Here is a 20,583-nt window from a genome sequence, read left to right on the forward strand (position 1 = left end):
CACTAATAAATCTCCAGATCTTAATCGACGAACCATTTTTGGAGGGCCAGCCACATTTTCGAGACATTTCTGAATCAAAAATGGAGATAACTTACTCAGTGGTTGGTCTGTGGAGGAATGCAATATTAAAAAGAGAGGAGCAGAATAATCTGTCCCTTCTTTTTTTTGTCTCTTGGCATGGGATGGGTTTAAGTCATGATCTAGGTCATGCCTATCTAGATCTGGATCAGTAGATCCGCAGCTGGACTGTTTTGTGTTTTCCATTACTGCTCCTTTTAGCCCTGGGAGAGTGGATTTCTTCTCCCAGACTTCCAGCCCCGCCACGTGGAGGCAGGAGCGGTGCCACCAGTGACCAAGCGATAAAGAGATTAGTTGTTAGTGTGTTAATAAGTTATTCCTATATACAAAAAGAAAGGTGTCTTGCCTTTCTGTCAAGTGAGCTAACTTCTTTACTTCAGAAGTGCAAAATTAAATAACTTCAGAAAAATAACACTATTCTATAATCAACCGCTCTTTTAAGTAAATCGCTTTCAAAATCGCTTAGAAATCGCTATAGTCACTCGCTTGGCACTCGGGGCCGGTTTTTGAAGCACCTAGAAATGTAACTTAATGGAACAATATTTAAAGTAATGTACAGTTTACATCATATGTTTTCTTTAGGTTTACTATCTATTGTTAGTTAAGGTTTACTTAATTTTGTAAGAGGAGGTATGTTTTTGTTTTCCCCACCAAGCTACCCCTTTACGGAAACTTCGGAACCCTGTGCAGACTCTCAGAATTTCGGACACTGTCTTTTCGTCCCTACCAGAAATTCTAGGGGGGGGGGGTTGGCAATGAGGAGTGTGGAAATAGCGGTATTTACACTGTATCTCCGCATTTAAGCTACCCCATACTTTTTCTCTGAACTGTACTATAGGGAGTATGAAACACAACATCGCACTTATCGGCATTCCGTTCCTCCGAGAGCGCACATCTTGCTGGCACCACATTAAGTTAGGTCAGTAATTATGGTGCAATCCCACCCTTATTAGAGGGGTCATGGCACAACAGGAGGCTGTTATTTGATCAGTTTTGACCAACTTGGGAGATGGAAAGTGTACATAACAAAGACGTACTTGATTATCTTTATCGGATAAGAAGTATGACAATTGAAAACAGACTTTAAGGGGTAATCTGAATCTTATAACTGTAGAATAGATTGTGTCGGGCAGTCCCTTTTGCAGGAATTAGATTTCTGAGTTCAGAGATCAGGAACTCTCACCCCGAACAAATATGAGTTTCATTTCATATTGATGTAATTGCTTTTTTTTGCTGTTTTTTGGTCCCCAGATATCAGCCCTTGAAATTTAGTTTCTCCACTAAAATGTGCTCCGGACTAATAGGAGCATGAAAAGTGTAAAAAAAAAAGGGGGGGGGGGCCTATATATACTCAGGTGAGAACCAAGAAGTGGTGCTAACACTAAGACAAAGATGATGACTAGTACTACGACTACTATTACTACTAAGAATTGCTTGGAAACTTAGAGAATTCCTGTTCTCCTGACCAATCATCGTTACCTCGACCAACTGCCACTCCTTACCTTGTTTTAATGAATCCGAGAATCATCCTAATGTCCAAACCCTACTCCTCAGAGTGAAGAAGACGAAACCAATGTTACCCAGAAACTTCTCTGCCCAAAGTCCTCCTAGCTGAAGTTTTCAATAGAACATGATAGGACGAAAGTATATACAGTCGCTGTTCCAGATACAGTTGGACTGAATCATTATTATATTGGAAAGTTTTACTTACTTTTACCCTATTCAGTACATAAACATCCCTATTCATTGTTTATAAATCAGAGATTAACTTGTCTAGTAATCTATTCGTCTTAATGTGATTACACAAACACAGATTGTTACACCAGGTTTAATGCAGTACCTATATGTATATACAGGGTGTCTCAAAAATATTGGTACAAACGTTTATGGGAGGTAGGTAACATCTAAAGGAATGTGAATCGCATGGGAACCCATAACCGGAAACGTCACGGAAAAGTAGTAGCAGAGGCACAAGAAGCACAAATGACACAAGACAGTAATTAGAGTCAAATATTTATGTGACATAATTTTAACAATGGAGTACGAGGTGGATGCATTTCATGATGTTATAACAGATGCTCGAAGGTTCCACCATGAGATGCGATGCATGTGTGACACCGACGCAGCATGGATTGGAGGACACGGTAGAACACACCTGGAGTTTCTTTGACAGTAGCAGCAGCGCAGACGAGTCTCGCCACGAGATCCATTTCCATCTCCACAGGCGATTCATACACGATAGATTTGAGGGCCCCCACAGAAAGAAATCAAGGCTCGATAAATCAGGTGAGCGTGAGGACCAGGCAACGGGTCCACCACGGGCAATCCATTGATGCCCAAAATGCCTGTTCAAATGGTCACGAACACACATTCCATAATGGGCAGGCGCCCCATCATGTTGAAACCAAATGTTGCGTCTCACATTTGCTGGAACATCATCAAATAACCCTGGTAAAACTTGTTCAAGAAAGACCCGATATTTAGTGGAGTTCATGCGGGATGGTAACAGGTATGGGCCGAATAAGCAGTCACCGACCATACCTGCCCACACATTTATTGCGAAGCGATGTTGTGCCGCATGGGGGCACACACCGCGTGGGTTGTCGTGAGCCCACACATGAGCATTGTGCTGATTGAATAAGCCTTCCCGAGTGAAATAAGCCTCATCCGTGGCCAAAACATAGGCTGCAAAATTCAAGTCTTGAACACTTTCTTGGAGAAACCACTGTGCAAAAGCCACACATGCAGGATGATCTTGGGGGAGCAGTAACTGAACCCTTTGGAGATGAAAGGGGTGTAAGAAATCATCGTGCCAGACACCCTGTACACTGCAACGAGACACTCCTAAGGCAGAGGCAACGGCACGTGTGCTGGTAGTAGGATTATTCTGGACGGCATTCAACACATTTTCTTCCATGGCGGGAGTTCGCGTTGAACATGGTCTGCCCCCACCACTCCTGTTACCTCTAAATGACCCATAATCGCACAAATTTTGATGCACACGCGCAAACAAATGGTGATCCGGTACATGTCTGTCTGGGAAGCGTCTTCCATAAATTCGTTAAGTGGCTCGTCCATTGCCCTCTGCTAATTCATACACTAGTTGCATGTCTGCCAGCTCACAGTTTGTATATCGATGCATGAACTTCGTGCGCTGACTACTGCTTGAATGAGTAAGCCAGAAATTTTCTCTCGCGCGAACTGATAAACAGTGCCGTGTACTGACTTATGGTGACGTTTTCGGTTATGGGTTCCTATGCGATTCACATTCCTTTAGATGTTACCTACCTCCCCTAAAAGTTTGTACCAATATTTTTGAGACACCATGTATATACCTGTATACTCTTGTGAGATGATGATTGTCAACTAGAATACAGGCAAGATACTACGGGAGAACCACACGAAGATCACAAACAATTCATTAAACCCATATCACCTGCTAGAGACATAAAGTATTATCTCTATTTATGTTAGTGTGAAGAAAAAACAATCTGTCCATAAATATATTATATGTACATTTCTGACGTAGTAGTAGTAACAATAAATTATGTTTTGTTTAAGTATCCTTGCCTCATATCTGTTCTCTTGCTACACGTTAAGCATAGCACAAGTTTTAAAGTAAAGGAACCATTATTTGCGGCACTCCAAGTTCTGATTATAATAGATAGGATCTTGGAGCGAAAAAAAACACAATGCTGATCCAAAATGCAAGTTCTATTTACCATGACACTGAATAGATCTTTAGGGCACAGAGATCATTGTCCTATCATAAAAACCACAAGGCAATCATATAAGTTCATTGGCATTTTCTGGGACATGCTTTGGAATGGTTTGGATATTACTAAACCTTAATCAGTTTAGTAATATCCAAACCATTCCCAAAACTCAGGCAGTGTTCAAAGAATTTTAGGTAATTCAGAATATTAAAGCCCAGCCCAGCCCAGCTGAACACAGATGCCCAGATAAAACCCAATGTAACAATATTAACCATATTTTATTCTAACTTGATCCTTATTTTTATCTTAAATGACACTGCATTGGGACTACCTTGTCCATATTGTATTAGAATGTGCTAATTACATTTTTGTTGCTTTTTGGCCTTTCACCTTTCTTCTACTACTATGGACAAGTATAGAAACGCAGTTCCTGATACATGGTCAGGTGTATTCTCTTTATGATAAACCTATCATGTATCAATATTTGCTTTGGCTGATATCAGATTTTGCACATTTGCCTTACCTATATTCGACCTTTATCCAAATATGTTCCTTCCACCCCCCCCCACATCTGATGATTTGTATTTTACTGTACTAATTTTACATTACAGTTCACCCATCTTCTATTTGCTTTGTAATTCAGCCCATAATTTTCTTAATTCATTATAATCTTTAGGATATTAACATTCTTTCACCTTTCACATATGTACAACACTTCCTTTTCTACTATCCACACCCTTCTAGTTATTGGCACTGTTTAATTTTCACATCCATTTATGCATACTTTATTCAATATATTAATACAAACTTATATATATAAGAGAGAGAGAGAGAGAGAGAGAGAGAGAGAGAGAGAGAGAGAGAGAGAGAGAGAGAGTTACCTTTGCCAAACTAAGCCCAATTGTTCCTGTACCACAGCAAATATCAAGAAGGATAGTTGATGGCTGAATATTAGCTAATTCAGCAATGGCCATATACAGTATTTCTGCAGCAGCAGCATTCACTTGGAAGAAAGCCTCAGGACTGATGCAAAACTTCATGTTTAACAGAGTTTCTTCAATATGCTGGAATTTACAAATTCTGAAGTGAATTGTACAGAAAATAATTTGAAATTTTAATTTTTCTTTGACCTTACTTTATCTTACATTCTTATTTTAGAGTGCTTATTTAGCACATTGGGATTTATAAAATACAATGTTATTTTCATATCAAATGATGTATTATTTTCATATTAAATGAGCTGGAGATGTGCTAAAAAATTCTGCAGTAAAGCTTACCCATTAATAATCTAAATAGTTCTAAACTGTAGATTAGACAAATCTTTAAGCGTATTAGATTAACTTTATGAAATTTAATTTCAAATAAATAAATAAATAATAATAATAAAAAAAAAAAACTTGCACATATGAAGTGTGATTGAACAGTTCAATGACTTGCTACATTGCAACTTGTTGCAACATATGAGATGACTAGACTTCGGATTATATGCAAATACACACTGTGGTCACTGTACTCATTAGTGATTATAACACAAATATTACGAGCAATACTGTATACTCCTTAACTGGGTCTTAGAACTACGTAAAAAGTCACTGTTATTGCAATTAAATTAGCATGGGTTAATATTTTTGAGTGTGGGAAAATTTCTCAAATCAGCATGGGAAATGTTTTGTAAGACCCAAATCTTACATAAAGTTGATGTTAGGGTTTATACAGGGTGTCTCAAAATATTGGTACAAACGTTTAGGGGAGGTAGGTAACATCTAAAGGAATGTGAATCGCATAGGAACCCATAACTGGAAACGTCACCGTAAGTCGGTAGACGGCGCTGTTCATCAGTTCCCGAGAGGGAAAATTTCTGGTTTACTCATTCAAGCAGTAGTCGCTGCATGAAGAGCATGCATCAATATACGAACTGTGAGCTGGCAGACATGCACCTAGTGTATGGATTAGCAGAGGGCAATGAACAAGCAGCTCAATGAATTTATGGAGAACGCTTCCCAGACAGACATGTACCGGACCACTGTTTGTTTGCACGGGTGCATCAAAATTTTTGCGATTATGGGTCATTTAGAGGTAACAGGAGTAGTGCAGGCAGACCACGTTCGACGAGAACCCCAGCCATGGAAGAAAGTGTGTTGAATGCCGTCCAGAATAATCCTACTACCAGCACACGTCCCGTTGCCTCTGCCTTAGGAGTATCTCGTTGCAGTGTACAGCGTGTCTGGCACAACGATTCCTTACACCCCTTTCATCTCCAAAGGGTTCAGTTACTGCTCCCCCAAGATTATCCTGCACGTGTGGCTTTTGTGCAATGGTTTTTCCAAGAAAGTGTTCAAGACTTGAATTTTCCAGCCTATGTTTTGTTCACAGATGAGGCTTATTTCACTCGGGAAGGCTTATTCAACCAGCACAATGCTCATGTGTGGGCTCACTCATGACAACCCACATGGTGTGCGCCCCCATGCGGCACAACATCGCTTCGCAATAAATGTGTGGGCAGACATGGTCGGTGACTGCTTAGTTGGCCCATACCTGTTATGGGCCAACTAAGAAGCCTATGGCAGATATAAGCTAGTCTGTAATCAGGTCACAAAGGAGGTTAGGCAGATTATGAGAAATCCTTGGCAACAGATGCTAAGAAAAACAGCAAGGATTTCTTTACTTATATAAACTCTAAATTTAGTAAAATAATAAGAGGAGTTCACCTCAATATAGTACGTAGAACACTTCCGTATGATACTCTCCAGAACTTATAACGGAAAAACGAAAAAATCGAAAACTTACCGGTACATTAGACTAAAATATAAATAATTAAATAATCAATTTAACACAATTCAAATCAATTTAAAACAATTAAAAACCAAATTAATGATTTAAAAGAATCTAACGAAAATATTCAAAACGATTTTCCTACTTAAGGAAGGAAAATCGTTTTGAATATTTTCATTAGATTCTTTTAAATTACGGTAATTTGGTTTTTAATTGGTTTAAATTGATTTGAATTGTGTTAAATTGATTATTTAATTATTTATATTTTACTCTAATGTACCGGTAAGTCGGTACATTAGAGTAAATGTCGATTTTTTCGTTTTTTCCATTTTAATTTCTGGAGAGTATCATATGGAAGTCTTCTATGTACTATATTGAGGTAAACTCCTCTTATTATTTTACTAATATTATTATCAACGTAGAACGTATTGAGTATTACAGCTCTGATTCATACTATAAAATCTAAAAGTAAGGGGATGAATCTGATTGGTCCACTTGAAATTGATTATTTAATTATTTATATTTTACTCTAATGTACCGTTAAGTTGTCTATTTTTTCGTTTTTTTAGTTTTAATTTCTGGAGAGTATCATACGGAAGTGTTCTATGTACTATATTGAGGTAAACTCCTCTTATTATTTTACTAATATTATTATCAACGTAGAACGTATTGAGTATTACAGCTCTGATTCATACTATAAACTCTAAAAAGGAAGGGGATGAATCTGATTGGTCCACTTGACATTGATGGTTCGATAGTTGATGATCCTGCTCAGATAGCAAACAAACTGAATAAGTATTTTGCATCTACATTCACACATGAGGAATTATTAAGGTTTGAAAATGGCAGAAGTTTATCAAATTGTAGCAGGGTGCTTAATGATTTTGTAATAACTGAGAGCAAAGTGGGGGAGAAATTGTTGAAGTTAAACATAAGAAAGGCACCTGGAGTGGATGGGATCTATCCAGTTATATTAAAGGAGGCAGCAAAGCAACTAAGCAAACCCTTAGACATAATTATGAGAGCATCCGTGGACTCAGGGGAGGTTCCCACGGACTGGAGATGTGCATATGTATCCCCAATTCACAAAGGGGGATCGAAGGGTGACACGAGTAATTACAGACCACTTAGTTTAACTTCTGTTCCGGGTAAAATAATGGAGTCACTGGTTAAAGATGCATTGCAGGATCATCTTGACAAGACTGCAACAATAATTCAGACACAGCATTGGTTTGTTAAGGGAAAGTCTTGTCTGACAAATTTGATAGGATATTATTATGTGGTTACAAAGGAACTGGATGCAAAAAATAATTTTGATATCATATATTTGGATTTCAGGAAAGCTTTTGACAATGTTGCACATGGAAGACTATTGTACAAATTGGAGCAGAATGGTATTAAGGGTAAGTTGCTACAATGGATAAAAGGATGGTTAAGTGGGAGAAGACAGAGGGTGGTAATCAATGGGTGCTGCTCTTCGTGGACTAATGTTATTAGTGGAGTCCCACAGGGTTCGGTGTTAGGTCCACTTTTGTTTTGTATATTTATCAATGATATTGATGAAGGTAAAAGTAAAAAAAAGTAAAGTGCAGCCATTATCAACCCACTGCAGGATCGAAGCCTCCTCAACAATTCATGCTGAGGGAAATGGACCATAATCTACCACGCTGGTCAAATGCAGGTAGGCAGGTTGACTGTATTCAGCAATCAGGGGCTTGAACCCCGGTCCACTCAAAGAGCGTGTGCTACTGCACTCCCGCTCCTGCCCACTCGGCTACAGAGGCCTTGATGAAGGTATATCAGGCTTAATGTCGAAGTTTGCAGATGATACAAAGGTTGGCAGGATTGTTAATGACAGTAATGGCAGTGTGCTACTGCAACAGGATCTAGATAATTTGGGCAGATGGGCTAAGAAGTGGCGACTGAAGTTTAACCTTGACAAATGCAAAGTACTGCATATGGGTAGAAGTAACCCCAGAGAAACGTACCAACTGTGTGGTACTACGCTTAAGGTGGTAGAAAATGAAAAAGACCTGGGAGTAATTCTGCAGTCAGATATGAAGTTTTCTGAGCAATGCAGACAGGTTGCCAGGGGAGGTCATTGGGTTTTGTCAATGATATATAGGAATTTTGCTAGCAGGGAGAAGGAGGTGATTAGGTCAGTCCACGCCTTGAGTACTGTGTGCAGATCTGGAGGCCTCATTTTAGGAAGGATGTAGATTTACTTGAGCGTGTACAGAGAAGAGCAACAAGATTGGTGAGGGGAATGAAGGGATCCTCTTACCAAGAGAGGCTTATGTTCTGCAAATTGCAGTGGCTGGAGACTAGGCACCTGCGCGGTGATCTGATTAAGGCGGATAAGGCCTTGAATGGGTTGAGCACGCTGAATTCTGATGGGATCCTTCCACTTGTTCAGATTACGAACATAAGGGGGCATAAATTCAAATTAAGAAAAGACAGATGTAGAATAGATGTGCGGAAATTTGCCTTTACCCAGCAGGTGGTTAATTGCTAGAACAAACTTCCATTTGTCGTTGTGGACGTTGATAGGTTGAATTAATTTAAGGAGGAACTGGACAGGCATTTGGAGGGAATGGTGTGTTTTTTTTTTTTTTGGCTGATGCTGCATAAGCTCATACACTTGCTTTCTTGCATCATGTGCCACGGGATGGTGGTAGTATCCCGCATGAACTCCACTAAATATCGGATCTTTTTTGAACAAGTTCTACCAGGGTTACTTGACAATGTTCCAGCAAATGTGAGACGCAACATTTGGTTTCAACATGACGGGGTGCCTGCCCATTATGGAAGTTGTGTTCGTGACCATTTGAACAGGCGTTTTGGGTGTCGATGGACTGGCCGTGGTGGACCTGTTGCCTGGCCCCCACGCTCACCTGATTTATCGGACCTTGATTTCTTTCTGTAGGGGCCCTCAAATCTATCGTGTATGAATCGCCTGTGGAGACGGAAATGGATCTCATGGTGAGACTCGTCTGCGCTACTGTCTGTCAAAGAAACTCCAGGCGTGTTCAACCGTGTTCCCCAATCCATGCTGCGTCGGTGTTACGCATGCATCGCATCTTATGGTGGAACCTTCGAGCATCTGTTGTAACATCATGAAATGCATCCATCTCGTTCTCCATTGTTAATATTATGTCAAATAAAGCTTTGCCACTAATTATTGTCTTGTGTCATTTCTACTTCTTGTGCCTCTGCTACTACTTTCCTTTCCGTTTCCGGTTATGAGTTCCTATGCAATTCACATTCCTTTAGATGTTACCTCCCTCCCCTAAACGTTTGTATTAATATTTTTGAGACACCCTGTAAATGTATATTTTTATTTATTTATTATTTTAGAAAGGAAGAATATGGTAGAAGAAAGAGCAAGAAGCTTGTGTTAAGGGGAGACAGTCATCAGAGTCTTTGTAATTTCAGAAAACATAAAATATCTCTTTTTGTTGTTCAGGGAACACCGTCGGTACAGAATAGGTAATAGGCACGACATTAAAGGGGAAATGAAAAAAGCACATTGAGAGTAAACCATGTTGTACACAGTAAACTCGAGAATTATAGCCATTGGCCAAATGGTACCATCTGAGGACCTTCAAAGCAAGGGAAGTAGTATGTAAATAAAAAAAAAAAAAGATAAATTACAGCCATTATTAATCCATTTCAGGATGGAAGCCTCCTCAACATAAATTGTTGAGGAAAATGGACTATATTCTGCCATGCGGTCCACTGCAGGTTGACAGATCGACTGCATTTAGCAGTCAAGGGCTTGAATCCTGGTCTACTCAAACAGTGTATACCATTGCACTCCCGCTCCTGATCACTTGGCTATGAACTAACTTCAAGCAAGGGAAGTAGTAGGTAGTATAAGAAAATAGCGAAAATGGGATAAAAGAGACCATGCAATTTCAGATCATAACATAAAGATGCAAAAGCACTTACAAGACAATCAGAGAGTGGAAATTGGGCAGACAAGAGAGGTCTCCAGTGGGATACCTTTCTTCTAGAGTGATAAGGTGATAAAGCTGTTTTAGCACTAATATCAGTAAATTATGTGGTATGGAGGTAAAAAGGTGGTGAAATCAAATGTTTCTATGTTTGTTATGGTAATATTAGATTTAAAGGTGTTGATGACAGCTAGGTTATTATTAATTACCCAAGTAGATGTGAGATTATTAAAAATAAATTTTAGTAATTTGAAAAAATGTTTGGCTTGAAGGCAGCAGCCACTGTTTTTAGAGATAGTAATACAGCTCTAAAAAATTTATCACAGATACAAAGATAAATAAAAACTAAATGAAAACACATGGAACAACTATGTAAACTTCTATTTACTTAATAACTATATCTTCTAACTACTGGTGTTCCTATGGGTTCCCAAATATCCAGCTTAGTTTCCAACCTATTCCTGCATCATTATAAGAACTATACACCATAAATAATCCAAATTATAACTGATTAGCTTTCAGATATGTAGATAACATCCTAGTCTTAAATACTAACTTTGAACCTATAGCCAAAGCTATTTACCCTAGTAAACTTAAGATAAAAACTCCTCCAATCACACAGCCAACTTCCTTGACCTCAATATTACTATTAACAATACTTCACCTACATATAACATTGACATATATTATAAAAGAAATAAATTTAACTTTGATGTCATCTATCTAACCAACTGGCATTCCAATATTTCCGACAAAATACATATATATATATATATATATACTGTTTCCCATTTTATTAGTAATAAATTCAGTTATAATTTACTAGATACTGGTCAGTTCTAAACTGACCAGTATATAGTAAATTATATTTGTATAGTTGTAAATTATCTGGTGGAATTCCACTCCTTAGTAAGTAATAGCTATACATGATTTATGATGCAACTATTTTCTTCGGATTGATTACTTATATTTAACTGCCTTTATTGAGTGCTGGCTGACTTCTACTAATTTCTTTTAGAATATGGTTTACATTACGTGCAGAATTTACATTGCGGGTCTTGGATTTTTCAAGCTTATATTAACATATTACACCTTTGAATATCCATTTCTAGATTTTTCCACTAAAACCATATAGCAGTCTTCTATACCACTTAACTTTGTATATATCACTTCATCATCATCATCATCAGCCATTTTCAATCCACTACAGAATGAAGGCATCTCCAGCAACTTTCCAGTTCTGTCTGTTTTGTGCAATGGCCATCCATTTACTACCTGCAAGCTCATGAATTTCATCTGTCCATCTCCATTGTTGTCTTCCAAGTTTTCTTAGTCCATCCTATCATCACGTCTTCAAGCTGTGTGTCCTGCCCAAGACCATTTTAGTTCTTTAATTTTGATAAGAATGTCCTTTACTTGAGTTTTCTGCCTAATCCATGTGCTTGTCTTCTTATCTAACAGTCTAATTCCCAATATAATTCATTTAATTCTTTGCTGTGTAGTTCTCAGCTTCTCTTCCATTCTTTGGTGAGTGCCCAAGTTTCACTTCCATAAGTCATGGCAGGGAGTATACATTGGTTCATTATTTTATGTTTCAGCCAAATTGGGATATTGCTCCTCAGTATGTGACTATATTTCCTGAATGCTATCCATCCAAAATTTATTCTTCTCTTGACTTTCAGCCATTTATCATTATTACAGCTAACGACTTGTACAAGATAAGTATATGACTCCACCTTTTCAATTACTGCATTCAATCATTATATCCCTTTCTGTGGCATACTTGTTCATCATTACTTTTGTTTCAGCCATATTCATCTATAGTCCGAAATCTTTACTAACTGTGCATAACTGATTAAGATTTTGCTCTAATTCTTTGGGATCGTGGCTTATGACCACAATGTCATCTGCAAATCATAAATGGTTTAGGTACTCTCCATTCACATTGACTCCTTTCTGCGACCAGTCTAATCTTCTGAAAGCTTCCTCAAGGGCAGCAGTAAACAGCTTCGGAGATATTGTGTCTCCTTGTCGAACTCCTTTCTCGATTTTAAATTTGCGACTATCTTTGTCTAGTCTAATAAAGGAGGTAGCATTCTCATATATTTTCTTCAAAATCATAATATCATCATCATCATCAGCCATTTTCAATCCACTGCAGGATGAAGGCCTCTCCAACAACTTTCCAGTTCCTTCTGTTTTGAGCACTGGCCATCCATTCACCAAAAGAATGGAAGAGAAGCTGAGAACTACACAGCAAAGAATGAAACGAATTATACCCAAAAACTCATGAATTTCATCTATCCCTCTCCACCTTTGTCTTCCACATTTTCTTCTAGCTCCTCTTCGGTACCATTCTGTTATTTTCTTAGTCCATCTGTCACCATGTCTTCGAGCTATGTGTAAAGCCCAAGACCATTTTAGTTCTTTAGTTTTGATAAGAATGTCCTTTACTTGTGTTTGCTGCCTAATCCACATGTTTCTCTTCTTATCTAACAGTCTGATTCCCAATATAATTTGTTCCATTCATCGCTGTGTAGTTCTCAGCTTCTCTTCCATTCTTTTGGTGAGTGCCCAAGTTTCACTTCCATAAGTCACGGTGGGTAGTATACATTGGGTCATTATTTTATGTTTCAGACAAACTGGGATATTGCTCTTCAGCATGTGACTATATTTCCTGAATGCTAGCCATCCAAAATTTATTCTTCTCTTGACTTCCAGCCATTTATCATTATTACAGCTAATAACTTGTCCCAGATAAGTATATGACTCCACCTTTTCAATTACTGCTCCTTCAATCATTATTTCCCTTTCTGTGGCATACTTGTTCATCATTACTTTTGTTTTAGCCATATTCATCTTTAGTCCAAAATCCTTACTAACTGTGCATAACTGATTAAGATTTTCCTCTAATTCTTTGGGATCGTGGCTTATGACCACAATGTCATCTGCAAATCATAAATGGTTTAGGTACTCTCCATTCACATTGACTCCTTTCTGCGACCAGTCTAATCTTCTGAAAGCTTCCTCAAGGGCAGCAGTAAACAGCTTCGGAGATATCGTGTCTCCTCGTCGAACTCCTTTCTCAATTTTAAATTTCCTACTGTCTTTGACTAGTCTAATAAAGGAGGCAGCACTCTCATATATTTTCTTCAAAATCATAATATATGGGGTATCTATGCCTTGTCCTTCCAGTGCCCGAAACATTGCCTTATGTAATATGGAGTCAAATATCTTTGATCCATAGTTGAGAATCCTGTCCTAAAGCCAGCTTGCTCTTTCGGTTGATTCTCCTCAAGTATTCTTTCTAATCTGTTAGTAATGGCCCTAGTGAACAACTTGTAGATGTGGGATAACAAGCTAATTGGTCTGTAATTTCCAATTTCTGATTAATCTCCTTTCTTATGCAGCAAAACTATGATGCATTATTCCACTGCTTAGGCGTCACACCTTTTCTAATGCACTTTGTGAAGCGCCTTGCCTGCTTTTTTATTATGTCTCTTCCTCCCAATTTTAACAACTCTACAGTAACTTCATCTTTCCCTGGGGCTTTCTGATTCTTTATTTTCTTCAATGCATGTTCTACCTCATCAGGAAGAATATTGGGTATGTCGTATGTGTTGCTACTTTGCAATCCATCTTCCCCACTGCTGGCATCATTCCCTCGCTCCTTGTATAATTCTCTATAGTAGTCTTCTGCTATTTGAATTATGCCTTCTCTGCTGTTTATAAGTACACCATCGCTATTCTTCAGTTTCAATATCATTTGTCTTTCTGTATTACTGCTCATGGCTGCTGATTTAAATCCTTTGTTTTCCCTTAATGCTTGTTCTACTTTTCTTGTGTCCTCTCTGAGTCTCTTTCTAATGGGTTTGCATAACTCAGTATACTCAATTTTCTCCCTGTCAGTGTTTTTCTTACTCTTCATTTGTCGTCTTCGGTTCATCATGACAAGTGTTTCTTGACTAATTTTTTCTTCTTTGGATTTCTTTTTCCCTAGAGGTTTCTTGGCTTTATCACTTTCAGAAAGTTGTAGTATTCCTCGTCGATATCTTGGTCCTGAGCAGTCTGCAGAAGCTCAAACTTGTTCTTAAGTTCCAGTACACGAGTACGTAAGATCACTCATCGGTGAAGAGAGGATATTAGAGCTGGAAAAGGAATTAGAAAATGTGATTTAGCATTAGCATTAGTAGAGGCATTTGATGCAAGAAAGCAAGCTTATGCAGCAAAAAAAAAAAAAAAAAAAACCACTCCCACTTCACCCCTCTGTTTGTTCAAAATACCTGTCCAGCTGAGCCTTAAACTTATTTAGGCTATCAACTTCCACGACAAGGGATGGAAGTCTGTTCCACCAACCAACCACTCGCTGGCTAAAGGCAAATTTCCGCACGTCTATCCTACATCTGTCTTCCTCAATTTGAATTTATGCCCTCTCAGGTGATTATTCTGAGCAAGAGGAAGAATCCCATCAGCAATGAGCATGCTCAAATCATTCAATGCTTTATACACCTCTATCAGATCACCTCGCTGGTGCCTAGTCTCCAGACACTGTAATTTGCAAATCTTAAGCCTTTCTTCGTAAGAGCACCCCTATGTTCCATTCACTAATCTTGTTGCCCTTCTCTGTACTCATTCCAGCAGCTCTACATCTTTCTTGAAATGAGGCCTCCAGGCCTGTATACAGTACTCTAGGTGTGGCCTGACCATTGCCTTATACAAGGGAATAATCACCTCCTTATCCCTGCTAGAAAAATTACTATATATTACTGACAATACACCATGAGCTACTCTTGCAGCCCGTCTGCACTGCTCAAAGAATTTCATATCTGCCTGCACAACCACCCCCAGGTCCCTTTCATTCTCTACCACTGTCAGTGTAGTACCACAGAGTTGATACGTTGCTCTGGGGTTGCTGTTTCCCATGTGTAGTACTTTACATTTGTCAATGTTAAACTTCATTTGCCATCTCTCAGCCCATCTGCTCAACCTTTCCAGATCCTGTTGCAGCAGCATAGTGTCAGTAGTGTCCTTGACAACCCTGCCTACCTTCGTATCGTCTGCAAACTTCGACATAAAGCTTGATATACCATCATCAATATCATTTATGAATACAGAAAACAATAATGGACCCAACACTGAGCCCTGATGGACTCCACTAATAACATTAGTCCACGACGAGCAGTGTCCATTGATTATCACTCTCTGTCTTCTCCCCCTCAGCCACCCCTTTACCCACAGCAGCAATTTGCCTCCAATGTTACGCTGCTCCAATTTGTGCAGCAGTCTTCCATGTGCAACAGTATCAAAAGCCTTTCTAAGATCCAAGTATATAATATCAAAGTTATTCCCTGCATCCAGTTCCTTTGTGACTGCATCAAAGTATCCAATCAAATTGGTCAGGCAAGACTTCCCCTTAACAAAACCATGCTGTGTCCGAGCTATAACTGAAGTCTTGTCTAAATGATCCTGCAGTGCTTCTTTAACTAGTGCCTCCATTAATTTTCCTGGAACAGAAGTTAAACTCACAGGTCTATAATTGCTTGTGTCAGCTTTTGATCCGCCTTTGTGAATTGGGGTCCCATTTGCACATCTCCAGTCTGTGGATACCTCCCCTGAGTCCAAGGAAGCTCTCATAATTATGGCTAAGGGTTTGCTTACTTCCTTTGCTGCCTCCTTTAATATAACTGGTTAGATCCCATCCACCCCAGGTGCCTTTCTTGTGTTTACCTTCAACAATTTCTCCTCCACTTTACTCTCAGTTATTACAAGATTCTCTAGCTTACTGCTAGAGTTGAATACACCTCTGGCTTTCCCCTCGCTAAATAACTCCTCATGTGTGAATGTCGATGCAAAATATTCATTTAGTTTGTTAGCTACCTGAGCAGGATCATCAACAGTTGACCCATCGATATCAAGTGGATCAATCTGATTCATCCCCTTGCTTCTAGAGTTTACATAAGTAAAGAACTCTTTGCTGTTTTTCTATGCATCCCTTGCCAAAGATTTCTCGTAATCTGCCTTCGCCTGCCTAACCTCCTTTGTAACTTGGTTTCAGATCAACTTGTATCTATCATAGGCTTCTGTGTCTTGTGTTAATTTGTATGTATCCCATGCATGTTTCTTCTCTGCCATATGCCTCATCAGTTCATCTGACATCCATTTAGGCCTAAACCGTGAACAATATTTCTTAGCTGGTATGTAAAGTCTAGTAGCTTCCAAGATAAGTTCTTTGAATGCTTCCCATTTTGCATTTGCTGTTGGTAACATCATCAGTTGGTCCCACTGTATAGAATTTAAATACTGTCTCAGTCCATCGTAGTTGCCTTTACGAAAGCAATAACCCTTCCCTTTACCCCTAATGGTAGTTACCTCTTTGAGTAAATCCCACTTCAGCACACTGTGATCACTGCCACCTAGTGGTTCATTTATCTGCAGATTCTTAATGCATGAAGAATCACTGCTGATAATCAAATCAAGAGTATTCCTCCCTCTAGTTGCCTCCCGAACATGCTGACGTAGAAAACAATCATCCAATAAATCCACAAAAGCCTTGCTAGTGTGTGAGTGACCAGCCCACAAATTCCAGTCAATATCTGGGAAATTAAAATCTCCGATTATAAGACTCTCTGATTTACTGGCCCACTCTATTTCCCTGTACAGTTTCTTATTATACCCATCAGAGTCATTAGGCCTATAGCACACTCCTACTCTCAATTTTGATCTCCCAATACTTATGTCACACCAAACTGACTCGACACTGCACTGTCCAGCGATGTCCACTGGCTTCACTTCCTTGGATTTTATGTATTTCTTAACTAATAGCATAACCCCTCCTCCCTTCCTATCCAGTCTATCTTTTCTGTAGATGTTGCACTCCCCAAATTCAAGTTCTGCATTCCTTATATCTGTGTGACACCAAGTCTCTGATATCCCAACAATATCTGGCTTTGATGTTTTGAGCAATACCTCAAATTCATCAAATTTATTTACTAAACTCCTAGCATTGGTGTACACGCAAGTATACATGCACCTATTTCTATTTGGAATATCATTGCACCTATTCCTATTTGGAATATCATCGGTTTGGCTGAAACAAGAAGAAGAAATGAATCACTTATAAGTTTATCAAGTGGAAATCTGCTGTACACCAATGGAAACAGTGAAAGAAGTGAAGGTGGAGTTGGGTTTCTGGTCCATAAAGATTTTAAAAACAACATTTTGGAATTCAAAAGTACATCACAAGGGTGTCAAGACTAATACTCAAGATCTCTAAGAGGTACAAGCTAAAGATTATAATGATTTATGCACAAACATCGAGCCATGATGATGAAGAGGTTGAAGAAATGTACACCGAAATTGAGTCTTCTGGATAAGCAGAAAACCCACTACACCATTATTATGGGGGACTTCAATGCTAAGGTTGGAAAAAGGCAAAACAGCACAGAAAGAGGAACTATAGGAAATTTTGGAATTGGTGAAAAAAATAAAAGAGGTGAAAGACTTGTGGAATTTGCAGAATCTCAAGGACTGTCAGTAATAAACACTTTTCAAGAAAAGGGTGAACAGAAAGTGGACATGGAAGAGTCCAAATGGATTAACAACTAATGAAATAGACTTCATCCTCACTAACAGAAGATATATTATGAATGATGTTACCGTCCTGAATAAGGTAAATGTTGGAAGTGATCACAGAATGGTAAGATGTACACTTGATATAGATGTAGGAAAGGAAAAAACTGACTAGAATCAGTTTTTTCCTGTTTTTTTTTTTGTGATTTGGTAGTTGTTGGCGCATCGGCTTCTGTGGCCATATTGCACCTCCCAAGGTTTTTGCAGTACTTTGATCCAAGCCCGAGGCGGGAATCGAACCCGTGACCTTTGGGTTGCCGGGCAGGTACTTTACCCACTCGGCTAGCCCGGTCGGCTAGCCGAGTGGGTAAAGTTTGTTTTTTTCCTGTATATGGGGAAATATCATAATATATGGGGTATCTATGCCTTGTCTTTCCAGTGCCGGAAACATTGCCTTATGCTGTATGGAGTCAAATGCCTTTTCAAAATCCACAAATGCCAATCGTAATGGTGTTTTATATTCATTTGCTTTCTCCATTAGCTGTGATATTACGTGAAGGTGAACCATAGTTGAGAATTCTGTCCTAAAGTCAGCTTGCTCTTTCGGTTGATTCTCATCAAGTATTCTTTCTAAGGCGCCGCGGTACTCGGTGGGCAGGAGCAGCAGTGCATAGCACACACTTCTTGATTAGACCGGGGTTCGAGCCTGTGACTACCAAATATGAAGGATGCGGAAAGGTCAGAGAATGACCACCGCATATCCCGGGAGCAATATGGCCTTAGTTGCTGATGCATCTAAAAACCAAATAACGACAACAACAATGTTCTTTCTAATCAGTTAGTAATGACCCTTGTGAACAATTTGTAGATGTGGGATAACAAGCTAATTGGTCTATAATTTCCAATTTCTAATTTATCTCCTTTCTTATGCAGCAAAACTATGTTTGCATTATTCCACTCCTTAGGTGTCACACCTTTTCTAATACATTTTGTGAAGAGTCTTCCCAGTTTTTGTGTCGTGTCTCTTCCTCCCAATTTTAACAACTCTACAGTAACTTCATCTTCCCCCGGAGCTTTCTGATTTTTCATTTTCATCAATGCATGTTCTATCTCATCAGATATGTTGTATGTGTTACTAATTTGTGATCCATCTTCCCCACTGCTGGCATCATTCCCTCGCTCCTTGTATAACTCTTTATAGTAGTCTTCTGCTATCTATAAGTACACCATCACTATTCTTCAGTTTCAGTATCATTTGTCTTTCTGTATTACTGCTCATGGCTGCTGATTTAAATCCTTTGTTTTCCCTTAATGCTTGTTCTACTTTTCTTGTGTTAAATTTTCTTATGTCCTCTCTGAGTCTCTTTCTAATGGCTTTGCATAATTCAGTATACTCAATTTTCTCCTTCTTAGTGTTTTTCTTGCTCTTAATTTGTAGTCTTGGGTTCATTATGAAAAGTGTTTCTTGTCTAATTTTTTCTTCTTTGGATTTCTTTTTACCTATAGGTTTCTGGGCTTTATCACTTTCAGAAAGTTATAATATTCCTCGTCGATATCTTGGTCCTGAACAGTCTGCAGAAGCTCAAACTTGTTCTTAAGTTGCAGTACATACTGCTTTTTCTCCTCTTCTGTTATCTCAAAGACCTTTGTATTATTTAATCGAGTCAGTTTTTTCCTTTCTTTTCTTACATCTACATCAAGTGTGCATCTTACCATTCTGTGATCACTTCCAACATTTACCTTGTTCAGGACAGTAACATCATGCACGATATATCTTCTGTTAGTGAGGATGAAGTCGATTTCATTAGTTGTTAATCTAATTCAGCTCTTCCATGTCCACTTTCTGTTCACCCTTTCCTTGAAAAAAAAGTGTTCATTACAGCCATTCCTCAAGATTCTGCAAATTCCACAAGTCTTTCACCAATTCCAAAATTTCCTATAGTTCCCCTTTCTGCATTGTTTTGTCTTTTTCCAACTTTAGCATTGAAGTCCCCCATAATGATAGTGTAGTGGGTTTTCTGCTCATCTAGAAGAATCTCAATTTCGGTGTACATTTCTTCAACCTCTTCATCATCATGGCTTGATGTTGGTGCATAAATCATTATAACCTTTAGCATATACCTCTTAGAAGTCCTGAGTAGTCCTGACACCCTTGATGATGTACTTTCGAATTCCAAAATGTTGTTTTTTATATCTTTATGGACCAGAAAGCCAACTCCTTTCACTGTTTCCATTGGTGTACAGCAGATTTCCACTTGATAAACTTATAAGTGATTCATTCTTGTTCTTGTTTCAGCCAAACCGATGATATTCCAATTCACATTTTCTGGTTCCTTTTCCAGCTCTAATATCCTGTCTTCACCGATGAGCGATCTTATGTTATAACAGGCCAAGTTCAGTTTCCGTGCATGGCAGCCTGGTCGTACCCAGAGATTCTTAGCAACCTCTGCTTCCACTCTGATCCTCTTCCTGCCTTAAGAGGGGAGTGAAAG

At 38.8% G+C, this 20,583-nt stretch overlaps 1 protein-coding gene across 4 annotated transcripts in view; it reads right to left on the bottom strand.

Annotated features, from left to right (window-relative positions):
• Positions 1 to 20,583, bottom strand: part of LOC150085768 (tRNA (uracil-5-)-methyltransferase homolog A) — a 488,197-nt gene that overhangs the window by 135,936 nt on the left and 331,678 nt on the right. For all 4 annotated transcript variants that reach the window (XM_090374238.1, XM_090374237.1, XM_090374236.1 and 1 more), the window contains exon 10: positions 4,676 to 4,858. In XM_090374238.1, the coding sequence (XP_090230364.1) occupies positions 4,676 to 4,858 (183 nt within the window). The remainder of the gene's footprint in view (positions 1 to 4,675; positions 4,859 to 20,583) is intronic.

The sequence above is a fragment of the Mastigoproctus giganteus genome, chromosome 5, assembly GCF_048544385.1.
Source record: "Mastigoproctus giganteus isolate SK-2022 chromosome 5, ASM4854438v1, whole genome shotgun sequence".
In the NCBI taxonomy this organism is placed as follows: Eukaryota; Metazoa; Arthropoda; class Arachnida; order Uropygi; family Thelyphonidae; genus Mastigoproctus; species Mastigoproctus giganteus.